The sequence below is a fragment of the Thermobia domestica genome, chromosome 13, assembly GCF_964235325.1.
Source record: "Thermobia domestica chromosome 13, izTheDome1.hap1.1, whole genome shotgun sequence".
In the NCBI taxonomy this organism is placed as follows: Eukaryota; Metazoa; Arthropoda; class Insecta; order Zygentoma; family Lepismatidae; genus Thermobia; species Thermobia domestica.
Genome location: NC_137466.1, coordinates 202,494,455 through 202,519,884, shown reverse-complemented (window position 1 = coordinate 202,519,884; position 25,430 = coordinate 202,494,455). Strand labels below are relative to the sequence as shown.

Genomic DNA, 25,430 nt, shown 5'->3' with positions numbered 1-25,430 from the left:
CCCACTTGGGCAAACCCTGTATTGTGGCCTATTTTACAAACCAGGAGTCCATGAAGAAGAGGGCTCCAAGGAGCACTTACAGCCAGTTGTAATCTGCTCTGGGTGAGGTGTGCCTGTAAGGTCTGCGTACACCTCTTGGTTCCTCGCCACATTGTAGAACGAAAAATGAACTGCAGAAAACTATGAAAAGCATCTGATGGGGTCCAAATGGCAGACAGTCATCGTTATGGATGAAGCACTCTTCATGGTTAGTTTCACCCGTCTACGGTAGGCCCCATAGTATTGGAGCTATGAATCTGTAAAATTCATTTTTTCATGTTTTCGGCAGCCTTAACTCCGAAAGGAAGCATTTGTGCATCCAGGTTCGTCTATACTTTTTGTCTTATCCTGGTGTCAGGAATCACCTCCTAAACATTGTCGCTGTTGCTTTGAAACATCTTGTACAATGAAAGGTCAATTTTTTTTTTTTTTAACGTAGTATTGTATGAAAGTAATGCGAGGTTCAAATTGTAGGTTTAGAAATAAAAGTCCATATCTGTCTTGTAGTTATATTTTATTTATAGCAATATATATATATCAATATAATGTATATAAACTCTTCAATATTATTTATAATGGCACCTTAACAATATAATTCATATTAATCTTGTACAAGGGAAGAATTTTATGTTAAATGGCACTTTGAAGTGCAGAAACACACATTGGCACCCGTAGCAGAGCTAAATATGTCACATAGCCATAGTTTGTATATTTAAGAAGTTGTACAATTAAGACCAAAAGTGCATTTGCCCCAATTAACTTTTTTTTCGATAATTAACACAGAATTTGGTACAGTTTTCTAAGAATTATTTCGAGAAAAATTCACTATATATATACCAAGTATGTTATAAAATAGGGGATCTGTCCATATGTATGTTCATCCTATTAATTCAATGAAGCAAAGAAACAACCGAGCATCGGTACGTCTGATTGGCTACCTTCGTTTCCACCATAAATCTTGGCTCAAAACATTGCGATCTTATTGGGCAAAGTGGGAGTGGCAGATCCTCTATTTTATAACATCCTTGATAAATACATTTTCTCTCTCTCTAATATCTATTACGCAAACAATTTAAATCTAGAAAAAACATCATACTGGCATATGAAATATATAATAAAGTGTCTGGGGCAAATAGTTTTCTGATAAGAAACACGTAATGATAATGAAATAACACTAATACGTAGTCATGGTATATAATCGGCAGTCATTTTATGAAGTTCAAAAAATAGCAATACATCAAAGAGAACAAAAGCAGAAGAGATTCCATTATTTATTTATTTCTCTTTTGAATGAAAATAAACACAATATTTTCTACTACTTGATCAAATTGAAGCGTATATATTATAGTATATATTAATTCAATGTATATATTATAGTTTTCAATAAAATGCAGATGTTTTATTTCAAATTTGAAAGTCCTGGACAAAATAAGCATTGATTTTTTATATATATATATTAAAGGAGCAGATTGAGAATACTGTTATCAACAGAAAATTATTACATATACCCTGATATTAGATAAAATCGACTCAGAAAATGGTATAAGCGACATTCCATTCTTCGGTATAGGGGGGCATAATTATTATGATTATAAATACAGCGTTTTATGGAGAAAATTTCGACCCAAACTATGTCCCACTTTTACTACAACGCTTACACGACGGGATTTTTCTGACCTAACGAAAACTGCAGGAGCTTGAGATGGCGAAGACGGGTCAGTATACATGGTTGTTTGATTTCAGACATTGCCATGAAACTGGGCAAGGAAAGTTACTTTATCAGGAAACAAATAGTAAAATGTGTAACATGTTTGTTAATACAATAGAATTAATAAGTTATATGAAATGCTACGTTGAACGCACTGCCCATTCCTGAAACTTTTCTCTCCAAACTAACTTTTGTGGTGGAAGCATCGTGTCCGTGGATTTCACGGGGTTCTTCCGTTTCCTTTCACACTCTCACTTATCAATCATTTTATAATCAATCACTCATTAATTTACCTGTCTCTTTTAACCTAAAGGACATAGACGTGGGACCTAACTAGAAATTACCATTTCCATTTTTTTTTTTTTTTTTTTTTTCTTCTTCAGCACCAGAAGCCATGTTATGGTTTACAGTACGAATAAACATTATAAACGTTTCTTTGTATAACTCAAAACCTTTGTATCCCCAACTACCATTCGTCTTTAAGTCTTCATCCTACATTATATTTCAGTTCTCACTTTAACCACTGTCAAGCGCTGGTACGTCGCAATCTATACTTACATTACTGTGCAATTAGAAAAAAAATTGCACCGAGTATTCAGTGATACCTTTCGGTCAAATCGATTCACCACCTCGTGAGTTTCAACGCAAACAAACCTATTACCCTAACTTCTTTGACTACTTCCTTATGCCCAATCGCTGTTGGTTGATTAAACTAGTTTTAGGGCTTGCAAAATTGTGCAAGTCCTAAACAGGTTTGACAAATGTGTCACTGAATGCTCGGTGTAGATTTCTTTCCTAATAGATACACTGTAAGTCGGTAGAAATATTTTATATTTCTTGCTACAACCTGTTTTGCATATTAGTTTTACAAAGAATAAAACGATCTTCGTAAATATCCTTTTTTAGTTTAAGTATGTGATTTCCTTTAAATTCAACCAAATATTACTTATATTGGCGCATTCACTCCGATGCTTCTCAATTCCAATATTATATATCTATATACGAGAAGGAGTCCGAAAATAAGATTCCCCTCTCGCTTTCCCTCAGGATAGCGAACAGCAATGAGGGTAAACAAGATAATGGCTGCATGAGCGCAACACACCCAGACACAAGTGGGTATCGTTCGCCTGTAGATGGCGCAGTCGCAAAACGGAGACGAGTCTCTCAGTCTGAGCCTGGTAGCTATGGAGAGAGGGCGCGTTTTGACGTTGTGATCGAAGGAGGAAGTGCGAGCGGTTGTCCAGACGATTCGAAACAAACAACCTGACCTTCTCACATCTGGTGTTGAATGACAATGCGAGACCACACTCAGCGACGGCAACGCAAAATCATATTGTACCTCTTGAATGGGAGCACCTTGCCCATCCGTCATACAGTCCTGATCTCGCGCTCAGTGACTTCCATCTGTTTCCGACTTTCAAGAAGACTCTCGGTGGCAGGCACTTTGGGAGGGACGCTGAAGTCAAAGAAGCTGTTTGACGCTTCTTCCGTATGCAGAGCCCTGAATTTTTCCTGGAAGGGTGTTTGAAGCTTATAGACCGGTATGACAAATGTCTCAATATACGTGGTACTTATGTGAAAAGGTACGTCTGATCTGTAATGTCACTTGCTGCTATTTTTGATCTTGCATTCCCATCTCTGTTCACAGTTGCCCCTTTAACTCATTTTCGGAGTCCCCCTCGTATATTTAATGTTCAAAAGCGCTGTTCAATATGCTTCCTTGTACACCTGCGTTCAAAATACATTTCAATTCATGTTTCAATTCTTATTAGGAGAAAACTATTATATATTTGATAACAATTCCTTAAAATTCCAGAAACTTTTAAAATTTAAAATTCTTCGGAAATAAAATTAACCAAGAGTTCATTTTCGAAAGAAAATTCTACAATTCAACATATATTACCAAAAGGTAGTACTATATGTGTGTCTTTCAAAGTACCTTCCATTAACAAACTTTAGAGTCAATAAGAACATGGTTATGCTTTGTTCAAATCTTACCAATTATCCCTATTTCTAGGGGTTCAAATGGATCAAAGATATAGGAACTAAAATCAACCCCACCTTGGGAATCTGCGTCTACAACCAGTCACACAAAATCCTTTACTCCCCTTTACCGGGCTCGGTATCGCTAATTATTCTAATTAATTTTACTGAGGGGAAGTTTGAGAGTTTCAATGGAAAAATCTGACATTCCCAGACCATACTGCGTAAATACTCGACATTGATTATCACTTACATAACATAAAATATATGCACACAAGCAGAAGTTACTGTTATGAAAATCCTGCCATTACCTTTGCTATAATATACAATTTTAAAACAAACTTCAGTGTACCACACTATGCAATTATATAGTTCAAGGGTTATGCTACAAGAATAGTACAGAATGCAAGTACTATTGTACTATAGGAATATAAAATGTCATGTTATACAAGTGTAATACTATTAAATATCTTATATACATATTTTTAGGAATAATAATACTTATGAGTACTTATTATTAAAAACAATGGAATGTTTTATATAAAATAATCTGTATATATATATAGTTATATGCATGTGTATATATAATACCTGAGGTATTGATTTCTGTTATATATAGATATATCTAAAATTTAATTTGTAAATACACATATTTCACTATTACAAATATGACCAAATTATGAAAGCACACGTTACATGACATGACAAAATTTGCAAGCATACTGAATAATGGCACTCATACACACATAAAATACATACAGGTACAATTTCTGGAAAAGTGCAAAATTCATAAGTGTGAAATTTCTTCAAGTTGTGCGTGTACAACATGCATACATAGAACGGTAATTTTTCATTCTATTTCATGTTTATTACATTCAATCAGACGAACAAAAAATAAAAAATAATTAAACAAAAATGTCCGAAAATTTATTGTGCACTGATAGTATGACTTCTATTAATGTAATTACACAGTATTCAGCATGTTCAGACATGTTTCAACGTTTGTGGGGCCCTCGAAGACCCCAATGCAGTCCTATTTTAGGGGATCATAGATTTGTAAAATTTACAGAAGAGATATCTAATGTTACTTCGAAAGAATTAATAATAAGTATCAACATATATGGAGATGTTACGTGTGACATGTGTAATGTTAAAAAACACGTAATCCACAGTGTATCCTTCAAACCACGTAATAGTCAATAAGAAAGCCATGATGTTTTATTATTATTATTATTATTATTATTATTATTATTATTATTATTATTATAGTTGAGTTGATTTTGAGTTTAACATCCCGTTCAGCAGAGAGGCTATGACGTAGACCTACTGATTAACGTGGAATCCCAACCACACGAGCTCCCGCGGAATCGAACCCTGGTCTTGCACGAAAGGCGCGTATGCTAACCGCAAAGTCATGATCCGCAACGATAATGCTTTTCGACAGGTAAGGCATCTAGTAACATCAGGTACACAGTGTGTTCTCACTACCTCGCTTACGCGCAAACCCATCTTTGCTGACAGGTATGTTCCCTACGGACGAAATATCGCGCGAACTCACCAGCTTCGCCATGGCCTTACTACTTCTTGCTTCTAGAAGGCACCTAGCACACGTTGGTTTGTGTTTCTGCACTGTCATTTATGTGGCGTATGTCTGGATGGTGTGTTTATACTCATACTGGTTAAACCCTTCTAAAGCGAATCTGCACCGAGGAATGCAACTCTTCTTACAAGAAATAATGTATAGGTACTAGGAGGGCATTTCATGATAAAAAGAACCAAATAACTCATAAATTCATATATAGTCCCCTAAACTAGGACTGCATGAAAACCCTTTGTAGCATCTATGTTAGGATTCTTATTGATTGCTAGAAGTGGCCTCTCATTTTCTGATATATACAAGTTGCAGCCTTCTATTCTACTTCCATAATATGTCTGATGAAGGTACTTATATAATGCTCAAACTGTAACACATAATAAGTATTTCCTTAGCTCAGATTTTATTAAGTAGTAACTAGATAAAGGTAGTAAAACGTGTAGCGCTTTCAGTGCACAAAAACATTTTGGACATCCTGTATGTAAATTTAACTACAACCGGAAAAATTAAATTCTTTCAATGTAATTAAAATTGTACATCTTTTAAACAGAAAATAAAGAAATAATATTATTATTATAAACTTTGACAACAAAAAATAGCAATAGATTTTAAAAAAGAAACAATAAAAACAGTCATGGCACACAAAAATAGGACACGGTGATTCTTGGCACAGATCTTGTAGGAGACGTATCATTTGATTTCATATACTTCTACATTAATTTTCCGTAATTTCCGATTACCTGGTACATTTTACTGTTTAGTATGTATTATCAAGTTATAAAGAAATCAATTATATTTACAATGTAGTTTCTCAATAAGACAAATTATTGGTAAAAAATACTATCCCACAATACACTGTTTAGGAAAAACAGCCACTCTTTATGTAGAATTACATTACATCGGAAGTTCTAAACTTTCTCTAGAAACTTTATCATATGTCTTTAAGCATTTGGTACAATGATTTACTTTCGCTAAAAACTTCATCATATGCCTTTAAGCATTTTGCCCAATGTTTTATTTTCTCTATAAAATTCATCACATGCCTTTGGGTATTTTATCCAATGTTTTATTTTCTCTAAAAACTTTATCATAAGCCTTTAAGCATTACATACCAACCCAATTTTCGGCAGCCGGGAATACTACTTACGGCCGGATTTGTAGCTTAGGTAATTATTACGTTAGGACAAGAAGAAAGTTTATTTAGTTACGTATATCCTGAATATTGGAAGCTTACAACTGTTGAAATACAATGAGCTTAGGGCCGGATTAAAAAACGCAGAGGCTCTAAGCACTTAAAAGAGTCTGGTGCCCTCCATATATAGGGGATATGTAATTCAAAATATCAACAGTAATAAAACATAAAATAAAATTTTACACATTGAAATTAAACAAAACTCACAATAAGATGAAAAATAACGTTTATTTTTGTATACTTCCACTTTATTTATTTTTTACTTTTCTTTAAAAAATTTGCAAAGTCTTTAATCGGATCCTCAATCATTGCTATTATTAATCATTTCTCCTATCATTACTATTTCTTTTACTTTCGGCAAAGATGTTATGTTTTTTGAAATAAAATGAAATCTCTCAGTTTTACGTCCCATGGTTATGTCGGTTAGGCTAAAGGGGACGGTGATGATGAGAAATGAATGAAATGGTGGAATGAAGAAAGTAGGAGGAAACGGGAGAACCCATACACACATGCGGTGTTTGTCCAGCACAAAGCTCACTTGGCACGAGCTGGGTTCGAACCAAGGATTCCATGCACCAGAGGCAAACGCTCTACCACTGAGCCCCCACGATTCCAGGTTAGGTTTTGACGAAGTATGTGTGTTTTTATTATTATTGACGTTGTACAGAAAATATACAAATTTCAAAGACTATCTCCCTTGCTTTTATTTAGGCTATGTAGAGATTCCTTCCTCCCCCCTTCGATTTCATGACCCTTATTATTGTGTAAACTTTCTCACAGTTCCGACGTATTTTCGTACGCCGTGTTTATCTGGCAGCACGAATAACAGGTTTCAGTCTTGAGCCAACGGCGGGAGATAGGGCCGGCCCTAAAATCAATATTACAGTGCTGGTCCCATGGGACCAACGTGGTACAGTGAGAAAGTTTGCTGTTCGGCCCATCGGTAGTCAACGTATAATGGTTAATTCACCCCTAGATGAACTTGTTTGTTTTAGCCACTTATATACTTCATTCATTTCTAAATGCGCTGTTCCAGGTCTTATGTAGTATCAAATGTAAAGCTAGGAATCACTGAATGAGAAATGCATGAAGATATGATCGATAAATGAAAATGTTTGACAGCTATGTTAACAAATTAATATTAGACTGAAAAATGTGTATTTTGCTGGAATGTATTACATAAAAGTACCTAGAATTTTATCCAGTTCAGATTACTTTTTAATAAATTCTAACTAAATGGGCTTCTTTTTCGTTTGCCGGGGGAAGCAGTAGTTTCACCTGCCGAAAATTACGCTGGTACGCCAAAACAAGACATATTCGAAAGGTTGCTAATATGTAATATTGTTAGTATGAAAGAAAAAAAAATCTATACAATACATATTTACATAGTTATCATGATACATTATGTCCTGAAGTCTTTACAAATATTTTAGAAAAGAAAAGTGATATATATTTATAGAAGAAACAGAAAGAGAAGTATTATGATTGTTATTGTACACTTGTGACGTCACCATATCTAAGGTAGTTTAATATAAGGAACATACCACACCTTTTAAACAAAGTATTACTTATTACTCCATGGTAAATGTAAAGGGGTTATGAAATTTTCTAAAAATCCTGTAATTAGTGAAAATATGCAAGCCGCACCGGAAAGAGTAATACTCAGTTCTTTTAACAAAACATTTCTACATGGACTTTAAATATACATGGTACAGCTTCAGAACTACTTCAAATAATAATAATTACGTACATCTCACATTTTCACAAATACTGAAGTATGACAACTGCACAGTATTCGACAATTCAAAAGAAATATTGTTTCTGTCTTTAGATACTCTATACACTAAGTCCAAACACACGAGTAATTACTAATATTTAAAAATGTGTCAATCGTAACATAAAAACAACAATGTGAACAACAATAATTCATGTGCGTTTCAATTGTTTGTGTTGTACTCTGGCGAAGAAGAATTATGACCTTACTTTACATAAAAGATCACTCATACAATAAAGAATTGCGTAGTGTCAGAGATAACCCAAGTATATGGTAGTTATTTCGAAAGTAATGCACAAGATTTAAGTATTAATGTAACAGAAGGTGCAGTATTATGGCTACTAAATCTCCATTTTGGGACGGTGAAAAAAAAAAAAAAAAAAAAAAAACTTAATTGTTCCACTATTTTTAATAGTATGTTTACAAATCTTAATTTGAAACAAGTAGAAAACGTTATTTAGAACTACAGTGGCACCCTTATCTTACGGGGAATTCATACCAGGAAATTGCATTATGAAAATCTCGTATTCCAAACCGAATTTTCCCCACAGAAAATAATGGAAGTTCCATTATTTTGTTACATATCCAAAAGATAAAAATCAATTAACACAATATTTTACGCAAATAATAATGGTTAATACGGCACAACACAAATCAATGAAACACAGTTAAAAACCAACGTAATATTAGTCCATACGTATTCTCATTTAAAAAGATAAATATAAGAAATTAAAGGAAAAGCAGCATTTATCATTGTTTTATGCTTAGAGCATATATAGATACTATTAATACTTGTTTTTTTTTTTACTATTGATTGTAACACTATTGATCAAAATCCACTTAATTTTATATCAGATTAATAAATTTAATAAAATGCCAGGCCTGGGAGAAATAATGACAGACGCATTCTTATATGATTTTCTAAATTATGTTTCAGATTCTCAACTTATGTGTGACACCGCGATCTTCGAAATGAAATTGTTCAGTTTAACGTCCCACGATTTTGTCCTTTAGGCTAAGGGTGACGATGATTAAGGCACGTGAATGATGATGGAAAAATTGTGAAATGAGAATGTGGGTGGAAACTAAAGTACCCCGAGAAAACCCACGAGCACGTTCTTCACCACAAACTTACTTGGTCAGAGATCGAACCACGAGCTCCACGCACCACAGGTAAGCACTCTACCACAGAGCCACCGTGCTCCCCGTAATACGGAATCAATTTATCACATTTCCCCCATCTTTTGGGACTAATCTAAGAGCATGGGACTTTCAGGACGAATTGTGGTCCACGAACCGTAGATTGAGAAACACTGACAGAGCATTATAGCGACAGAAAGTATTAGCGTGCTTCAATTTAAAAGAAAAGAATTAATACACGTAAAAAATAAAACAAGTCATTATTGTGAGGCTTTTGGACAAAGATAACATACAATAAACGTTCTTACACAGAAATTTCACTACACGTCAGTAGAATATTCGCTCGTAATTGAAGAATTTCAGCGACTACCTTTTCTCTTGAAACTCGCAAGGGTGAACATTCGTAGGTCTAAAACAAGATGACAGAGTTTCACTGTATATGAAAATCACTAACCTCTTCAGAAAAGCATTGTGAAAGAATCTAAAGTACACGAAACTGGTGGAAAGAAATTTTTGTTAACCTAAATTTACAAAATAAGGAAAAGAAAAAGAAAGTTTAGGTGAAAAGGAAAAGAAAGTTAAGGTGAAAAGAAGAAATAGAAACAAAAAGACAAGAAAGAAGCACAGAAGTAATATATTATTTGCCTGATAATACTTTTTTAACACAATATTTGATAGACAGTACGAAAGATATTACACAGAAACAAATTAAATTTATGGAAAGCAGAGGAAGGAAACGATATTCATGAAGCTCGTAAAAAAAATGGCGGGCTTGTCATTACTTACTACTTTTTACACTAGCGACATGTATGACAATTATACCATTACTTGATGCATGCGCATCACTAGCCAAATAACTACCACATATTTGGGTTTTAAGTGGTTGCCTACTTGATACAAGGAATGTAAAGGTCATGTTGTATATTACAGAATTAAGATGCAACGGTTTGAAAAGTTATTCGATATATACTAAATATAATGTTCTTACTTGTATCTGCAATTCGATGACTTTTTTTTATTATTTAAATAACTTCAATATATCCTGCCACTTTCATCAGTATGTTTGTGACTTAATAACTATTGAACCGCCCGACCAATCTCAATCAAATTTTCATAATAGACAGGTTCAGGCCTAGTATAGTTTTTTATCATTTCACTTTGATGGCACAACTAGGGGGAGTGGGAGATACATAAACATGATCGAAAATTACCAATATTAGTGCTGAATCCATAGTTTTCGGGATTGCTGAGATGAACAGTGACACTTCCGATGCTCTTTAAATCCAAATTCAGTCCCGCAATAAGCGTTACGTCCCATGATTATGCCGGCTAGGTTAAAGGAGACGGTTGTATTGAGAAAAGAATGAAATGGTGGAAATGAAGAAAGTGGGAGAACTCCGACAAAACCCACGACATGGTGCTTGTCTACCACAAAGTACACTTGGCGCAAGTTGGGATCAAACAAAGGACCCCATGCACCAGAGATGAACGCTCTACCACTAAGCCACCGTGCCCTCCCCAGCAACTTGAGGGGGGAGGGTGATATATAAAAATGATCGATATCAGAGCGCTTCAGTAATAATAAACAGTGACTGACTAACGAAACATATTACTACTTTTTCTTATTTTGATCCAGTGAAGCAGGTAATTGACGCTAGTTTCTTATAATCCTCTAACTGGATACGTAACGATCTTCATTCCTTAGGATAGTTCCATAGGAAGGAAGATCCCTGCAATGTGTCCAGTTTAACAATTTTAGAAAACTACTGATGAAAGTAGCAGAGAACACTGAAATGATTTTAAAAAACATACGTCCTCTCACTGGAGACTGAAGGTACGAAAATTATATAAGTTTGAACAACTACTTCGAAGCGAGATTTCACATTTCACAGACTATTACATATGTGTTATAATTTTGTACAGAACATCAACTATTTATAATATTACCCTGTTGCATTTGTTAAATAAATTTCATCGTGTATCTAAAAGCTATGGATGAGTCAACAAACGAAGTTACTTCCAGTGTAAAGGAAAGTGAAAGGATTCAAATCAATATGCCTGCTAGCTTAAGAAAGCATAAACTAATCTAATGTTACACATTTGTTTTGATGTAGATAGGCGAAATATGCAGTTACTGTAAATTCTATATGTAGCACTTGATTTAGAACCCACCGGATTCTGGAAGTATGTTAGAAACCCATCCACAGTAGATACAATGTATCTCCAGACTATGTCAATTATACATTGTAAATTGTTAACGATATTTAAAAACGTTATCAATACACTTAACTAAAATTACCTCGTAGTCTTATTGTATCACTAAATATCTCTTAGGCCTAAGAAATGATTTTGGAATGCCATAAAGATCATAATCACTGCGAAAAGTAAAGTAAGTGCAATCCATTTAATTCACTTTGTCTATGTTGTATGTAGGCTATAAATTTTATTCATTCAAAAATGAAAGAAAATTTGGCACTGAGTTCCATTTGTTACGATTTTTTCAAGAAAGAAAAAACTTAAAATTACTACCAGTTTGTGAGAATAAATTCATATTACCTATGATACATATTATAATTAACATGCAAAATTGTATAAGTTACAATACTGGAATATTGTACGTAATACGTGGAATATTTCTTGTATGAATAAAACCCTTCAATAGGTGTACATAGTTTAAAAAGATCAAAATTTAAAAATATAAACACCGGTAATTAAAATATGAAATATTTTCAAATGTTTCAAAACGTACAAAATGATAATTAATACTGGACTCTTACTAAGATTATTAATACATTTAGTTGTTTCTTAAGTTCCTGAGATTACTTTTACAATCTCTCCATCTTATGCATATTCAAATATACAACAACTACCAAATACAGGATAACAGTCTATCAAGGAACACGTTGCTTTCTTTGAAAATTTTCTGTCCTAATAGTTTTTATTATATACCAAAAGTTACCTGTATGTCCTTTGAATAAAGTACGAAGGCAAATTACAATATTTGTACAAATAATTTTTTTCAAAAACTATCACCGAAATGTTTTATTTGACATCAGCGTTTCAGCTGTAATGTATTAAATTAGAGTATGCATTCGTTAGAGACACACTATCAACTTAAAACTAAATTTTGTTCTTACTAACAATAACGATTTTGTTGTTCTTTAACCCTTTTAGGATTTCCACTGTAACTAATCGGTTAAAGACAACACTAAGCTATAGTAACTCTTGTTAACATAAATCCTAAAAGAGATAAAAAAAAAAAAAAAAAATCGCTTTCCGATTATACAGATTTCCGACTCATATTTACGTACCAAAAACATTTTGTTCTGGTTTCTTTCTCATATGGCTGGTATAATTTTAATTGTACTAAGCTGTCACTTAATATTGTCACGAAAAACATAAAAAGTTAACACAAACAGTCCATTGTGTCTTCTACAAAACTCAATGACAAACAGTAAAGAAGATAGTAAAACAACGATAAGAATCTCAGTCAAAAATTTTGAAGTTTCAAACTATAAATGCTGTAAATTCAAAACATACAAGAATGGTCATGGAAATAATAGTACTGTGCAACAACAAATAATTGTTTAAGACTTAAAATAATCATGCGTATGAATCCGACAGAGACAAACAAAATTTCAATACAAACATTATACATATTAACATAAATGCTAGTAGTTATTAAGGGTAAAGAAGACAGGATTAATAAGGATGTTCTTAATTCACAACTCAACTCTTGCCAAAGAAATACAATTTTCACAAAATAATAATACTGCTAGACATTACTTTTATTTTAAAATTATGACATTAATCATACAGTATATTGAAACTTGCAAAAATAATAAGTTTCTTATAAGTTTTTGAGTCATAAGTTGAAAATTAATGAAGGAACCATTTCTAAATTCATAAATGCTCTCATCGTAGCTCAAGGTTAAGCATTTGCAAACTTAACTGTTTCCTTTACAAAACAAGTTCACTTCTATAAATCTATCAAGAGAATGCAGTTCACATCAGAGAAACATAAAAAGGTATTATTAAATTCATTTAAAAATATATATATACACGGTAGCAGGTAACTCCACCGACAAACTATGGGAGACGATTCCTTATACGAAATGGGAGGCAATTCCTTATACGAACGCACCACTAGTACTTAAAGAAGTATTCCTATACTTCAACTTCCTTTTTACAGTTCCTTTTACCGATAACGGAGGATGGTAAAACATGGATATTTAGATAGAGAGAACATACTAGTTCCTGTGTAATTCTTTAAACCGCTTGGGATAGGTCCTATAGTTGCTAAGTTAGGGAGTTTTGAAAAATGATTTTTCGAATTTTCAATGGATCATAACTCTGAAAGGAGGCATTTTTCGGTCCATGTTTATTAGGTTTTTTTTTTTTTTTATTTATTTATTTATTTATTTTTTTTTATTATTATTTCGTATAAGGAATCGCCTCCCAAAGTTTGTCGGAGTTAGCTACCACCCTGTATAATCAGGAATTTCTCTACTAATTAATGTTTCGAAGTCTAAATCATTAAAAATTAAAATGCCTAGTGCTTGATTAGCATAATCAGTACAATAGCAAAATCATTAAAATCATCCACTATTTCGGCATACGGCAGAATACAATGGATCAAGCTTTAATACTTCTGTATATACATGTAGACTATATCGCTCAAAATAGGAATATAGTATCAAAATCAAAAGTGACAATTTTCTTTTAAAAATTTCTACATAGAATAAAAAATTATAAACTATATAAAAATAACAAATTTGTTAAAACAATCCAAGATCTCTTATTAAGCAACAAAAAGAGTGGGAAGACAACCGATAACATATCAATCAGTCGGTATTGGAGTGTTACAATTTCCGTGGTACAACTTAATAGTATCATTACAAGCGAAATATTCATCAAATACATCTTGATAACCGTGATCTCTCCACCATTTACAAAGCTGCCGATTCCACCCACAAGGTAAAACATAAACCAATTCGGGATACTCCATTTTAATTAACGTATAAAAGTCTTGATCGCCCAAATGACCTTTGAATTCATATTTTTTAACTAGCTTATCAAGATTTTCTTGTATTAACAGCTGCTGATATTTCTCTGACTTTCTCATCCGATCTAAATTTAAAAGAATCAAACCACTATTGACACCTGGGAAACCCTTCCCAACTGGCTCCCCAAGAGACGTATTTGGGTGTTTGTTTCTATAAAGATACAAAACGTGCCTATACACAGGCGACAATTCTGGAGCCAAACCAACAACAGCTTCGTCTCCAAAGTTTTCGAAATGCATATACAATTCTCTTATATTTCCTTTAATTTTAGTATCTGCGTCAATCATGACAATTTTGCTCATATCTCGAAGTTCACGGAACAGGCCGACGGATAGAGAGAATAAAGGATCACCATAGTAAGACCCAGCTTTGGGACTAAAATATTGCTGCATCAATGTTACCACAGGTTTCAGGTTCCCAGCAAATCTGCCAACATTATGAAATCTCACCTAGAATTAAAAAAAAATAATAATAATAATAATAATAATGAACGTTTATTAATTTGTCAGTTAATTTTGGCTCACAAAAATAAGACCACAAATACTAAGAATCAATAAAACCACTTACTTACTAAAATTGTACTTACCGAGACCTTTTCATTTATTCAATTGTGTAGTAACAGCAAATATTTATTGCCAACGGTAATACGTTCTTCTCAGCAGCGAGGCTATATCACACATGGACCTACAATTTTACGTAAGATACGAATCATTTAAGCTCCCACCGGGAATCGAACCCGGGCTTCGCACGCCAAAGGCGTGTATGCTAACCATTTAGCCACGAAGGAACTCAGGTAAACAATGTTAATGTCGTTCCTTAAGCAACAGCGGGTTTCTGAAAGAACCTGTACTGAGTATGGGAATAAACATACACAGTTCAGTAAATGAAGGGATGATCTTGATACGTAAAATTTTAATAAGTATTTAATACATTCTATTAAATCAAGTATCACTAGTTGCTCACTAATATAACTGAGGCTCAACTCTTAAAATGCCCTTAATGTGAAGACAAATAAATAAATAAATAAAAAATAAAAAAATCTGTTTTGACTAGCGCCCAGTGCATGTTATTTCTAGATACTATTTATCCATGTGATAAAACAATGAATAATTTTGACAATTTAATTGGAATTTTAGTTACACCACTTGAGTAGACGTCAACCAATCACTCGATGGAAAAGTATTTATTCAATTACATTTGCATACCAACTGTCTCATTTCGTATAACGGGATGTTTTTATTTATTTATGGGTACTATTAATTTTAGAACTAGTTATTTTATTCGCTATCACGATCACTATTCAAGGGTCACTAGTAAATTTTACGGTTAAAATGCAAGAAACTCAGGTATCTCAGAAATATATCCTGTACTACGACCTATCTCATAAAACAAGCAGAATACACAAACAGTAACCTTGTACATACACTCTACATAAACTGTCATAATGGACGCACTACACAGATTACGCGGCATTTCGAATAGTATTGAATTTTCCCAAAGCTACCTCCATAAATGTACGCTTCTATACTGTGCAGGTCGGGTTGTAGGAATTTACAACAAAGAACTGAATTCTATTCAACTCTGCTCTGAGTGATCAGTAAATTAGAAGTAACATCTGATTAGCTTCAAGCATTCTCAACTTGTGCGCTACTCGCCTGCCTTCACTACCACATGACCCCTATCTCTCCACTAAAGAAGGTGCGTAATCCCTTTCACCAACATATCTAAGGTGTTGCAATGCAGTAGGAAACAACTGTTGCAAAAAATAAATAAATAAATAAATAAATAAAAAAAATAAATTAAAAAAAAAAAAGCCACTGAAGGATCGATAGTAAATCTGCACGTATTCTAAGTTTCACGTATGAAGAGGTTTGTATTACTCCTTTAAAAAAGCCCTGTGTACTCTTTCCGAGAAAACAATTTAGCACAGATTAAGAAAATAGAGTCTTTCTTTCTGTAAATCATCTCTGAATGCAGAATGCAGTATCAGTTCTGGTCATCGTTCAGTTTCTTTACCCAGTTGATAGCACAGCTGGACTGAGCAGCAAAACTGGAAGTGAATGTATAGGCCCCTTATAATTATTAGGGTACGAGCAGGAGCTTATTTTATTTATTTTTCGTTTTTAAATTTCTCAACTGAATACGATATAGTCTAAATTACTTTTTACCTTCGTATAACTACTAAGCGTATTGCAATGAAATTTTACAGATGTATAGTCTAGAGCACGTTGCAATTTTAGAACTATACTTCGTACTGATACGTACAGCTGAAATATCGATAAGGGCGCCAAATGTATAAGGGCATATTTTGAAAAAATCGCGGAATTTGTCCTCTTTCCAATTATACAGCAGAAAATAAGAAATTTATAGAGTAAAAGAAAGGCTGACCAAAATATATATATATATATCCGTTGCTTTAGATCAAATACAAAGAATTGACGCAAAAACTGTAGATACAGTGAAAATATGGAAGATTATTTGCATGTGCTTGAAAATAAAGAGAAAATCATCAAGAAATACACAAGCAGATACAACAAACACGCTTTGCTGGATCCAAGAAAGTACAGTTTTACCGTAAAAGAGTACAGCCTTAATATAACAAAGTATACTTCCGCTATGGATTTTGCTGTGTAGTCGTATAGGGTACAAGAAACTACCAACTCTCTTAAGAATGCATGATACATAGTCAATCATGCTTTTAAAACACTTGGAAACATTAAAGAATAATCACCTAGAATTTGAACTATTTTAAGCATAAGCTTTGTGTAATAATACATTTTCCATTCCAGCAAATATTGTAAATAAATCCAAATTACAATACAATTTCAATAAAATTGTAAATGTAAATTCACTATTTTTAGAAAATAAATGAATGAAGAGATTCCTGCCTTACGTGAGAACAGGTCATGATTGACTAGCAAAAAAAATTGCATGTGTAAGAGCAAAGCTTTTAAAATCATAAAAAAAAAAAAAAGTGCCCTTTTCAAAATATTCCACTTAGCGTACAACTCAGTATTTTAGAACAACCTATAACTAACACTTTTAGATTTTTCTCTGGCCACGTATAGATACTTCCTGGCTAAATTAATATTTTTCTTGATTTCTTCCATAATGACGTAAATTCATAAAATTATTTATCAACATTGATTGATAAACAAAATATAATTTATTTACTATTTCTAAAAAATGCTCTTTCTCTGCGCGATAAAAAAAAGAAATGAAATCTTTAAGTTTTACGTCCCACGTTATGCCGGCTAGGCTAAAGGAGACAGTGATGATGAAAAATGAAGCCTAAACCGCTGGAAATCGAGAACACATATCTCAAGCGGTTTCGTATTTCTATTTCTTTATACGTACTGTTGATGGAGCAAGGTTCTACAACACAGGCTCACGACCCATAGGCCAAGTTAGGTGACCACGACAAAGTAAACTATTTCAAACTATCAACTAACTAAAATACCACTTGCATGAAAGGATTTCTTCCTACATTATAAAATAACGTATATTATTGTAGAATATACGTTATTACAAAAATCCTTCAATGCAAGTGAAATTTTGGTTAATTAATAATTTCGAATAATTTATTTTGTCGTAGTTCACCCACTTTCCCTAAAAAAAACGAAACTAACCAGGAACAACAATAATATCAGACAATGCAAAACAAAATACCCATTGTGAAGAAATGAATTTCAAAGAACATTGTATACCACAAAAAACATTTTGTAAATCCACAAACACATATACAAACACAATAGAATCAAGACAGAACACTACAAGAAACTATAAAATGTCTACAGAATACACGAGGTATCAAGCAATATATCGCAATATATAAATACCTCCACAGATCCATATAATACAATCACATACCACGTCTATCGACAATGAAGAATTCAACATCGACTCCGAAAACGAAACTGAATGGAATTTCCAAAAAACAAAAGCAAACTAAAATAAAATTTATGCAGGTAAAATCAAAGAAAAACACTTCATCTATCTAAGATTATAATTAATTAAAACACTATTATTACTTTATATAAAAAATAATCAGGGTTTGAAAAAACCCGGGTATTTTTGAAAAAACCCAACCCACCTGGGCCCATGTGGGTTTTTTCGGGTATTTTCGGGTTTTATTGGTTTTTTTCGGGTTTAATTGGGTTTTTTCGAAATATTTCAATCTCTTTGGGGTAAAAATGTTAAAATATGATTTACATTTTATGAGTATCATTGTCACAACTTGCAACAACTTTCTATTCATTGCTGTTTTGAAAAAATTGCCGCCATTTTGAAATTTTATATTGGATCTCCGAAAAAATCTATACAGCAACTTTAGAAGGTCTTGAGCTTCTACCCTCAAAATATCAACCTAAAAAGTCTGAAAATTGCACCCTGTAGCATGGATACCCGCTATTTTGAAATTTTATGCCGCCAAAATATATACAGCTAATTTAGTCTCTCGTGCTTCTTCTTTGAAAATTTCAACTCGAAAGACCTAAAATTGCGCTTTGTAGCGTGGATATCAGCAGCGGCGCAAATTTGTCTGCAACATTGGGGGGACGGGTAAGACGGTGTGTATATATATATATATATATATATATATATATATATAGATAGATAGATAGATAGATAGATAGATAGATAGATAGATAGATAGATAGATAGATATAGATATATATACATATATATGCGATGTACAAAATATTTATGAAGGAGAAAAACAATGCTGGGGAGGATTACCCATGTCGGTCCCGGCGTCCTCCACAGGGAACATAAAATACGACGACATTATTATTGCTTTATAACTTTAAAATCCGACTGGCAACATTGAAAACTGTTTACAAGGGATGATCCAAATATGATCATTCCCTGTAAACAGTTTTCAATGTTGCCAGTCTGATTTTAAAGTTGTAAAGTAATAATAATATCGTAATATTTTATGTCCCCTGTGTGGGACTCAGGGACAACATGGGTAGGGGAGCAGAGTTGTCTTCAACATTGGGAGGCGGTCACATTTGAGGCTTATTCTGGGAGGTATCAATTTCATCTCACTTTCCTTTGTGACAGTTGGACACAAATCATCACATTTCTTCCTAAAAGACACATTTCCAATCGGATTATTGAGGGGGACAGTTCCAAGATTGTAAGAGATATGTCCCCATTATCCCCCCGGGATTTTCGCCAGTGGATAACAGCTATTTTTTTTAAAAAAAAAAAAAAAAAAAGCGCGCCATTTTGTAATTTTACGTTGGTATGCTGCCAAAATCTAAACAGAAAATTTATAGTGTCTCTGGTTTGTATCCTGAAAATTTAAAAGACCGAAAGTTGAACTGTGTGGTAAAGGCAGACAAACGAACAAATGTAGATCGAGTCAGTGTTCGCCAAATATGAATACCAAATAGCTATATTAATTTAAAACGAAGACATAATTCATCAAAAAGTCTTAAATATTTTTCAACGTAAAATAAATGGTCTTATTGTTGAAGTTCACTTTCGATGCTTTGTGCATTCAATTACGGGAATTACCCGAGCACTTGTTGCAAGACCGTTCTTTTCCGAAAATTAATTTAAAACAATTAACAAAGATAGGCCTATAATTCATATTTTATAAAGTAAATGTTTCAAAATGTCTAAAATGAAATGAAATATTCTCCAGCGTAAAATAAATAGTTTTATTGTTGAAGTATTCATTTTCGATGCTTTGTGGGTTCAATTGCGGGAATTTCGCGAATACTTTTTCCACGACGGGTTTTCCCTCAAAATGCAGCTTGCTTTACTGTACATCGAAACTTCCATTAATACTGAAGTTTGAATGCAGCACTTAAAATAGTAAGCGTTACGTAGTCTTCGGAGCTGCGAGCATTAAGCTTCTTAATTTTGACAAGAATTTTTACGTTATTGCTAGTGTTGATTCTACAGAATGCTTATTTGAAGGCTAGCAACAAATGACTGAACTTAACTGTTGTTGTTGGAAAACAAAATTTTACTGAATACTTTTGTTACCATCAAAGGTAAGAAACAATACTAATAGTTTTACTAATGTATTTACATATATACTGTTAGTACCGGCACCTATGACCTTAAACCCGTCAACGTATGAGGGATAAGTCCCTCGGCGGTGCCGAGTCAGGAAACATACTATTCATGGAAAGTATTTTCTAAAATATACAATCGCTTACTTTACTTCAAATAGGCTATAAGCATAATCCACACATTAATTTGTTCTACAATTATCTCAAGCTAAGGTGAGGGTTTTATTTATTTATTTATTCATTCATTCAGTGCATTTAGAGCTTTATAAAGGTCTTATGTTGAATATTGTTGTCTATCTTAACATGAAAGCATATAATTCGCCCAAAGAAAGTTTAAAACCTGATAAAAATAACTTTTAATGTGATCACCTTAGTTGTACCAATAATACACTAACAAAAAAGTCAAAAACCCAGGTGGGTTTTAAGATGGGTTTTTTCAGGTGGGTCCAACCCGAAAAAACCCGGTGGGTTTTTTCGGGCTGGGCCCACTTGGGCAAACCCTGAAAATAATAGACCTACATATAAGTCCTGTGGTTAAGTAAACAAACATCGTAATGGATTGTTGAAAGATTTAAGTTCAGTGTTCTTAGTTTCGGTAATAACATATTTCGATGATAAAAACTTTAAAAACTGGAAGAAAAGAACACAGAAAAGAAACCAAAACAAGGTATGTAAGATATATTTCATTAGTTGTATAAAGAGGGACTTGTGTTTTAGCACCTTCCCCGTTGATGGTGGAACTAATTCCTAAGAAAATACCCCTACGTGGGCCCTTCAGCTTCGTCCTGCAATGAACCAAAACAGATGCAATGGCACCTTGCAGTGACTATCTAGCATCGGTTGATGCTTGTTCTTTTCAAGAATAATCGTTTTAATGGCACATATGTGCCACTTCCATGTTACGTAAGTTTACACGTATATTATAAGCTTCTGTAGAGGTGGTGGGCACACGCCATAAAAATATAGATTTAGAAAATATGAAAGAATTATAAGGTCTGAAAAACTGTTTCTTGTTTATTGGAATTTAGCGTCTCTTGTTAGCATCGAGGCTACACAGTGTGTTTCAAAATAACATAGACAACGTTTGGGAGGTGATTTCTGACGCTAAGATAATACAGAAAGTATAGACCAACCTAAATGCATAAATGCTTCCTTATAGGCTGCCGAGAACATGGAAAAATCAACTTTAGAGGTCTATAGTTCCAAAACTATGGGAACTACCGTAGTCAAGTTAAGACTCTACTTAGGAAGTGATATGCGTGCAGGTTTACTTTTGGCGCACCACTCGAAATTGTTGAAAGACTATAACTCTTTCACTAACTTCCTTCTTATTGTCTCCTAAAGGATTTGGGCTGAGCGACATGAAAATACCTTACTTAACATACATAAAATTCAAGGCAGCCACCAGAAGTAATTATTGAAAAATTACAATTATTTTCCGATTTGGTTACAAATATAGCTTCCGGATGTATGGCATAAGAACTAGTGCAAAAACACAAACTAACTAGTGCTAGGTGATCACTAAGAAAAAGCATGAATGCTATCTAACTGATTCAGGCAGGGTGAATCTGATGGGCCCGCGCAGAAGACACAGGGGTGAGTCCGAAGAGAGAAGGCGTGTCAGCAATGGTGACTATACTCGTAAGCGAGGATAGCGAAAAGAAGTGGGTTTTGTTAAAGACACGAGTTTCAATAGCACTTGTCATGGTTTCATACTATCAACGTTCCGCTTATGCCCGCAGCCAAACTCAGTCTTTTATAGTTGTGTGAGTACCTTAGGATTCTTAAACATGAATTTTTAGAGCACATATTAGTTCCTAAGTGAAGTCTTGACCCGACTACGGTTGTTCCCATAGTTTTGGAGCTATAGACCTTTAAAGTTGAATTTTTCATGTTTTCGGCAGCCTATAAGGAAGCATGCCCCGAAAGGAAGCATTTATGCACCCAAGTTGGTCTATACTTTCTATCTTATCTCATCGTCAAAAATCACCTCCCAAATGTCGGTGTTTTGAAACACCCTGTGTATCCTCGATGCTAACAAGGGACGCTAAATTCCAATAAACAAGAAACAGACCTTTAAAGTTAATTTTTTCATGTTCTCGGCAGCCTATAAGGAAGCACTTATGCATCTAGGTTGGTCTTTACTTTTTGTCTTATCCAGACGTCAGGAATCACCTCCCGTTCTTTTGAAACATCCTGTATAAGACATTAACCCCCAGTTTAAAGTCTAATCCGAACCACTATAACTAGTACAATCTTCTGCCACCGGGAATAAAACCTGTACTTAGCCACCAAAAGCGCGTGGGTCGAACTGCTACACAAGACAGCAGGGAGATAATTATTTCTGGTGAAGTCTTTTAAGTTCAGGTGTTCCACGCAGTGTTAGCATTCATCAACAAAATAAATGTGTTGAAGACATGCTGATACTATCACATTTTCCCTAAGAAATGTGAATTTCACTGTAATTTAAATTTGACTGTGTATTTACAATCAGTACTAATATTTCTTAGCTATGCTGCATATAACATTGTATTTCATTATTCACATGTGATATTGTTCTATTTTAAATTAAATGGCTTATAGTTAAGGAGCCGTACTTCCCATTTAGGGAAGGACGAGAAACGCCATACTTTCAGGAATTATTCATTGACTATCTAGGATGTTAAAAAGTAGGTAATAGACTGAGTTCTTGCCCTTGTACTTAGGGTGTTTAGGTAGTGCAACAGTAAGATGTATTCTCGTGCACGGGAGATGAGAAGTAGCTGTTCTTAACTATTACCATTAAATGAAGTAAGATTCAATGCTTAATCGTGTAAATAATACAGCGAATGCACTGCCACTTATTGATGATATATATAATGAAGTTAGGCTTATTCTTTGACAGCTTTACTAGGTATAAGTGATTCATGAGGAGTATTTTATTTTTTCGCACAGGTCAAGTTTGGGTACGTCATTGGGAAAATTATTGAAAAATTATAATTCCTTCACTAGCCTGACGTTCCAAATGGGTTGCGTTAGGTTAGTTTAGACTACATTAAATTAGGTCTGATTTCGCTTGTTCATCTTGGTACATTGGTTTGGCGTGGCGGGGCTTATTGGAACTTAGCCCGAGTCCGGACATGTGCCATTAAAACCACCGTGCGATACACAAACCAACCTGTGGTGCCACAATTAGGACACGAATGCTATCTAACAAATCGGGACAGGGCGAATCTGGTGGGTCCATAGGAAGAAGGTGCATCAGCGACGGTGAGCCTGCTCATAAATAAGGATAGTAAAAACACGTGAGTTTTCGCAGTAATCGTTTATCACTAGTAATGCTACACTTGTAAACATAAGATACAAGCCTTTCTCTTTTAATAACGTGTCTTTCCATGCAGACTATTGCATTTTGCATGTTGATTTTGCAAAATGTGGTTTTAATCTTAACTGCGTGTAGTTGTATTTTACCGACCCATAGTATAAGCAGTACTAGTTATAGTAGTGGTAGTAGGAATGGATTAGAAGGCTCGCAGGGGTTGGCCCAATTTTGTCCTTGACATGAAATGGACAAATTAAAAACTTCTCCAAATTTTTCTGTACAATTTACAATCTATGAATCCGTGTAGTAAAACTGCACCCTTAACTATTCTGAAATTGAACAATTTCTTTGTACTTCTTGCTGTTAAATACGTATGAACTTCATATAACTTACCGTAATGCTTTTCTTTAGTTTTCTCTCCATATCTTGTATAATTTCTGTAGCTATACTTTCACTATCTGCATCTGTAATCATATGGACCTGCATATCGGTTGATGACTGTTCTAATAGTGACTGAAAAAATATTTGAAACTTATATTTCATATTGGCATTTCCCTGCACTTTCGTAAATATGCACCAAATGTAAATGGGATCTTCCCTCTCATTGTTTACGTTAACAGGTGTTTCAGTTGTGACAGCGAGACTGTTTGTCCGACTTTCGGTTGTTATGGTGGCTGTTCGTCCTTGCGTTGTTTGTGTGGTTTCTGATAGCGATTCATTGTAAACAGACCAGCTTTCTACTATGCCAATGTAACTATTGTCTTCAACATTAAAACTGTATAAAAGGAGCACGAAAGATGTTACAACAATTAAATGCAACAAAATTTTATAAAACGGACGCATGAAGACACTTCTCAGGAACATAAGTCACAAATTACATCACAACAAACCTACATTCTACATCCTGTTCCAAACACTGACTGATTTTCAGGAAGGGGAAAAGCAAAACTGATAAATTATCCTCGCTGACTTTGTCATTTCACGAATCACGACTATGCCTTCAAGCATAGTAGCCATCAATGTTGCCAGCGTTTGCAAATGCAACAAGGCAAGCGCTCACAAGATAGATAATTTGCATCGTATCCTTCGACACAAATTTCTTCATGAAGCAGCTTAATTCCTTGTTGACCGTGCCAGGACTTTACATTTTGGTTCCTTATGTTTATTTTAGATGTTAACGTTGCTACCGATTTTTTTACAAACAGCAGTTGCATCATTTAACAATGTTTTTCATCGCAATTTTGATCAATTGTTCTTTATGTTTTTCACTCGTTGCATGTTGAATTCATACTGACGGCTACATGAATAAAATTATGAAATCATAAGGGCTGAACTAGGACATATGGCTCATGCATCTGCTGTGCTACGATCGTGTCATCGGCCTCGTCATACTGCACTATACGACCGTCCATTGGCGTCTCTGGCATATAAAATTTGGGGGGGACATCAAAGGAAATAATCTAACTGGTAGTGAGTATCTAAATAAATTAAATTAAAATAAAATATTGAATATTTCGTTTTACAAAATATTGGGGGGACGCGTCCCCCCGCCAGAGACGCCCATGCGACCGTCACAGGACAGTGTTCAATGGGGGGGGGTTTAG

The 25,430-nt window shown here is 34.1% G+C and overlaps 1 protein-coding gene across 2 annotated transcripts; it reads right to left on the bottom strand.

Moving 5' to 3' along the window:
* Positions 1-536: 536 nt before the first annotated feature.
* On the bottom strand, positions 537-24,846 carry LOC145668956 (xyloside xylosyltransferase 1-like). 2 transcript variants are annotated; one of them, XR_014128120.1, is made up of 3 exons: positions 24,220-24,846; positions 6,420-14,945; positions 537-6,315 (listed from the first exon to the last, which is right to left on the bottom strand). XR_014128120.1 is itself a non-coding variant. In XM_081737247.1 (2 exons), the coding sequence occupies exons 1-2, from the start codon at positions 24,688-24,690 to the stop codon at positions 14,271-14,273; spliced, it is 1,146 nt and encodes a 381-aa protein (XP_081593373.1). In that variant the 5' UTR covers positions 24,691-24,846; the 3' UTR covers positions 537-14,270. The 2 variants fall into 2 exon arrangements, 1 of the variants encoding a protein (XP_081593373.1); XM_081737247.1 differs by having other exon boundaries at positions 537-14,945.
* Between the last annotated feature and the right edge of the window lie 584 nt (positions 24,847-25,430).

What these genes read in the sequence shown, in the direction of transcription:
- LOC145668956 (XM_081737247.1), bottom strand. Translation starts at nt 24,690, where the DNA reads ATGTTCCTGAGAAGTGTCTTCATGCGTCCGTTTTATAAAATTTTGTTG. An exon ending in AACTAAAGAAAAGCATTACG is followed by an intron (nt 14,946 to 24,219) that starts GTAAGTTATATG and finishes TTTTAATTCTAG; the next exon opens with GTGAGATTTCATAATGTTGG.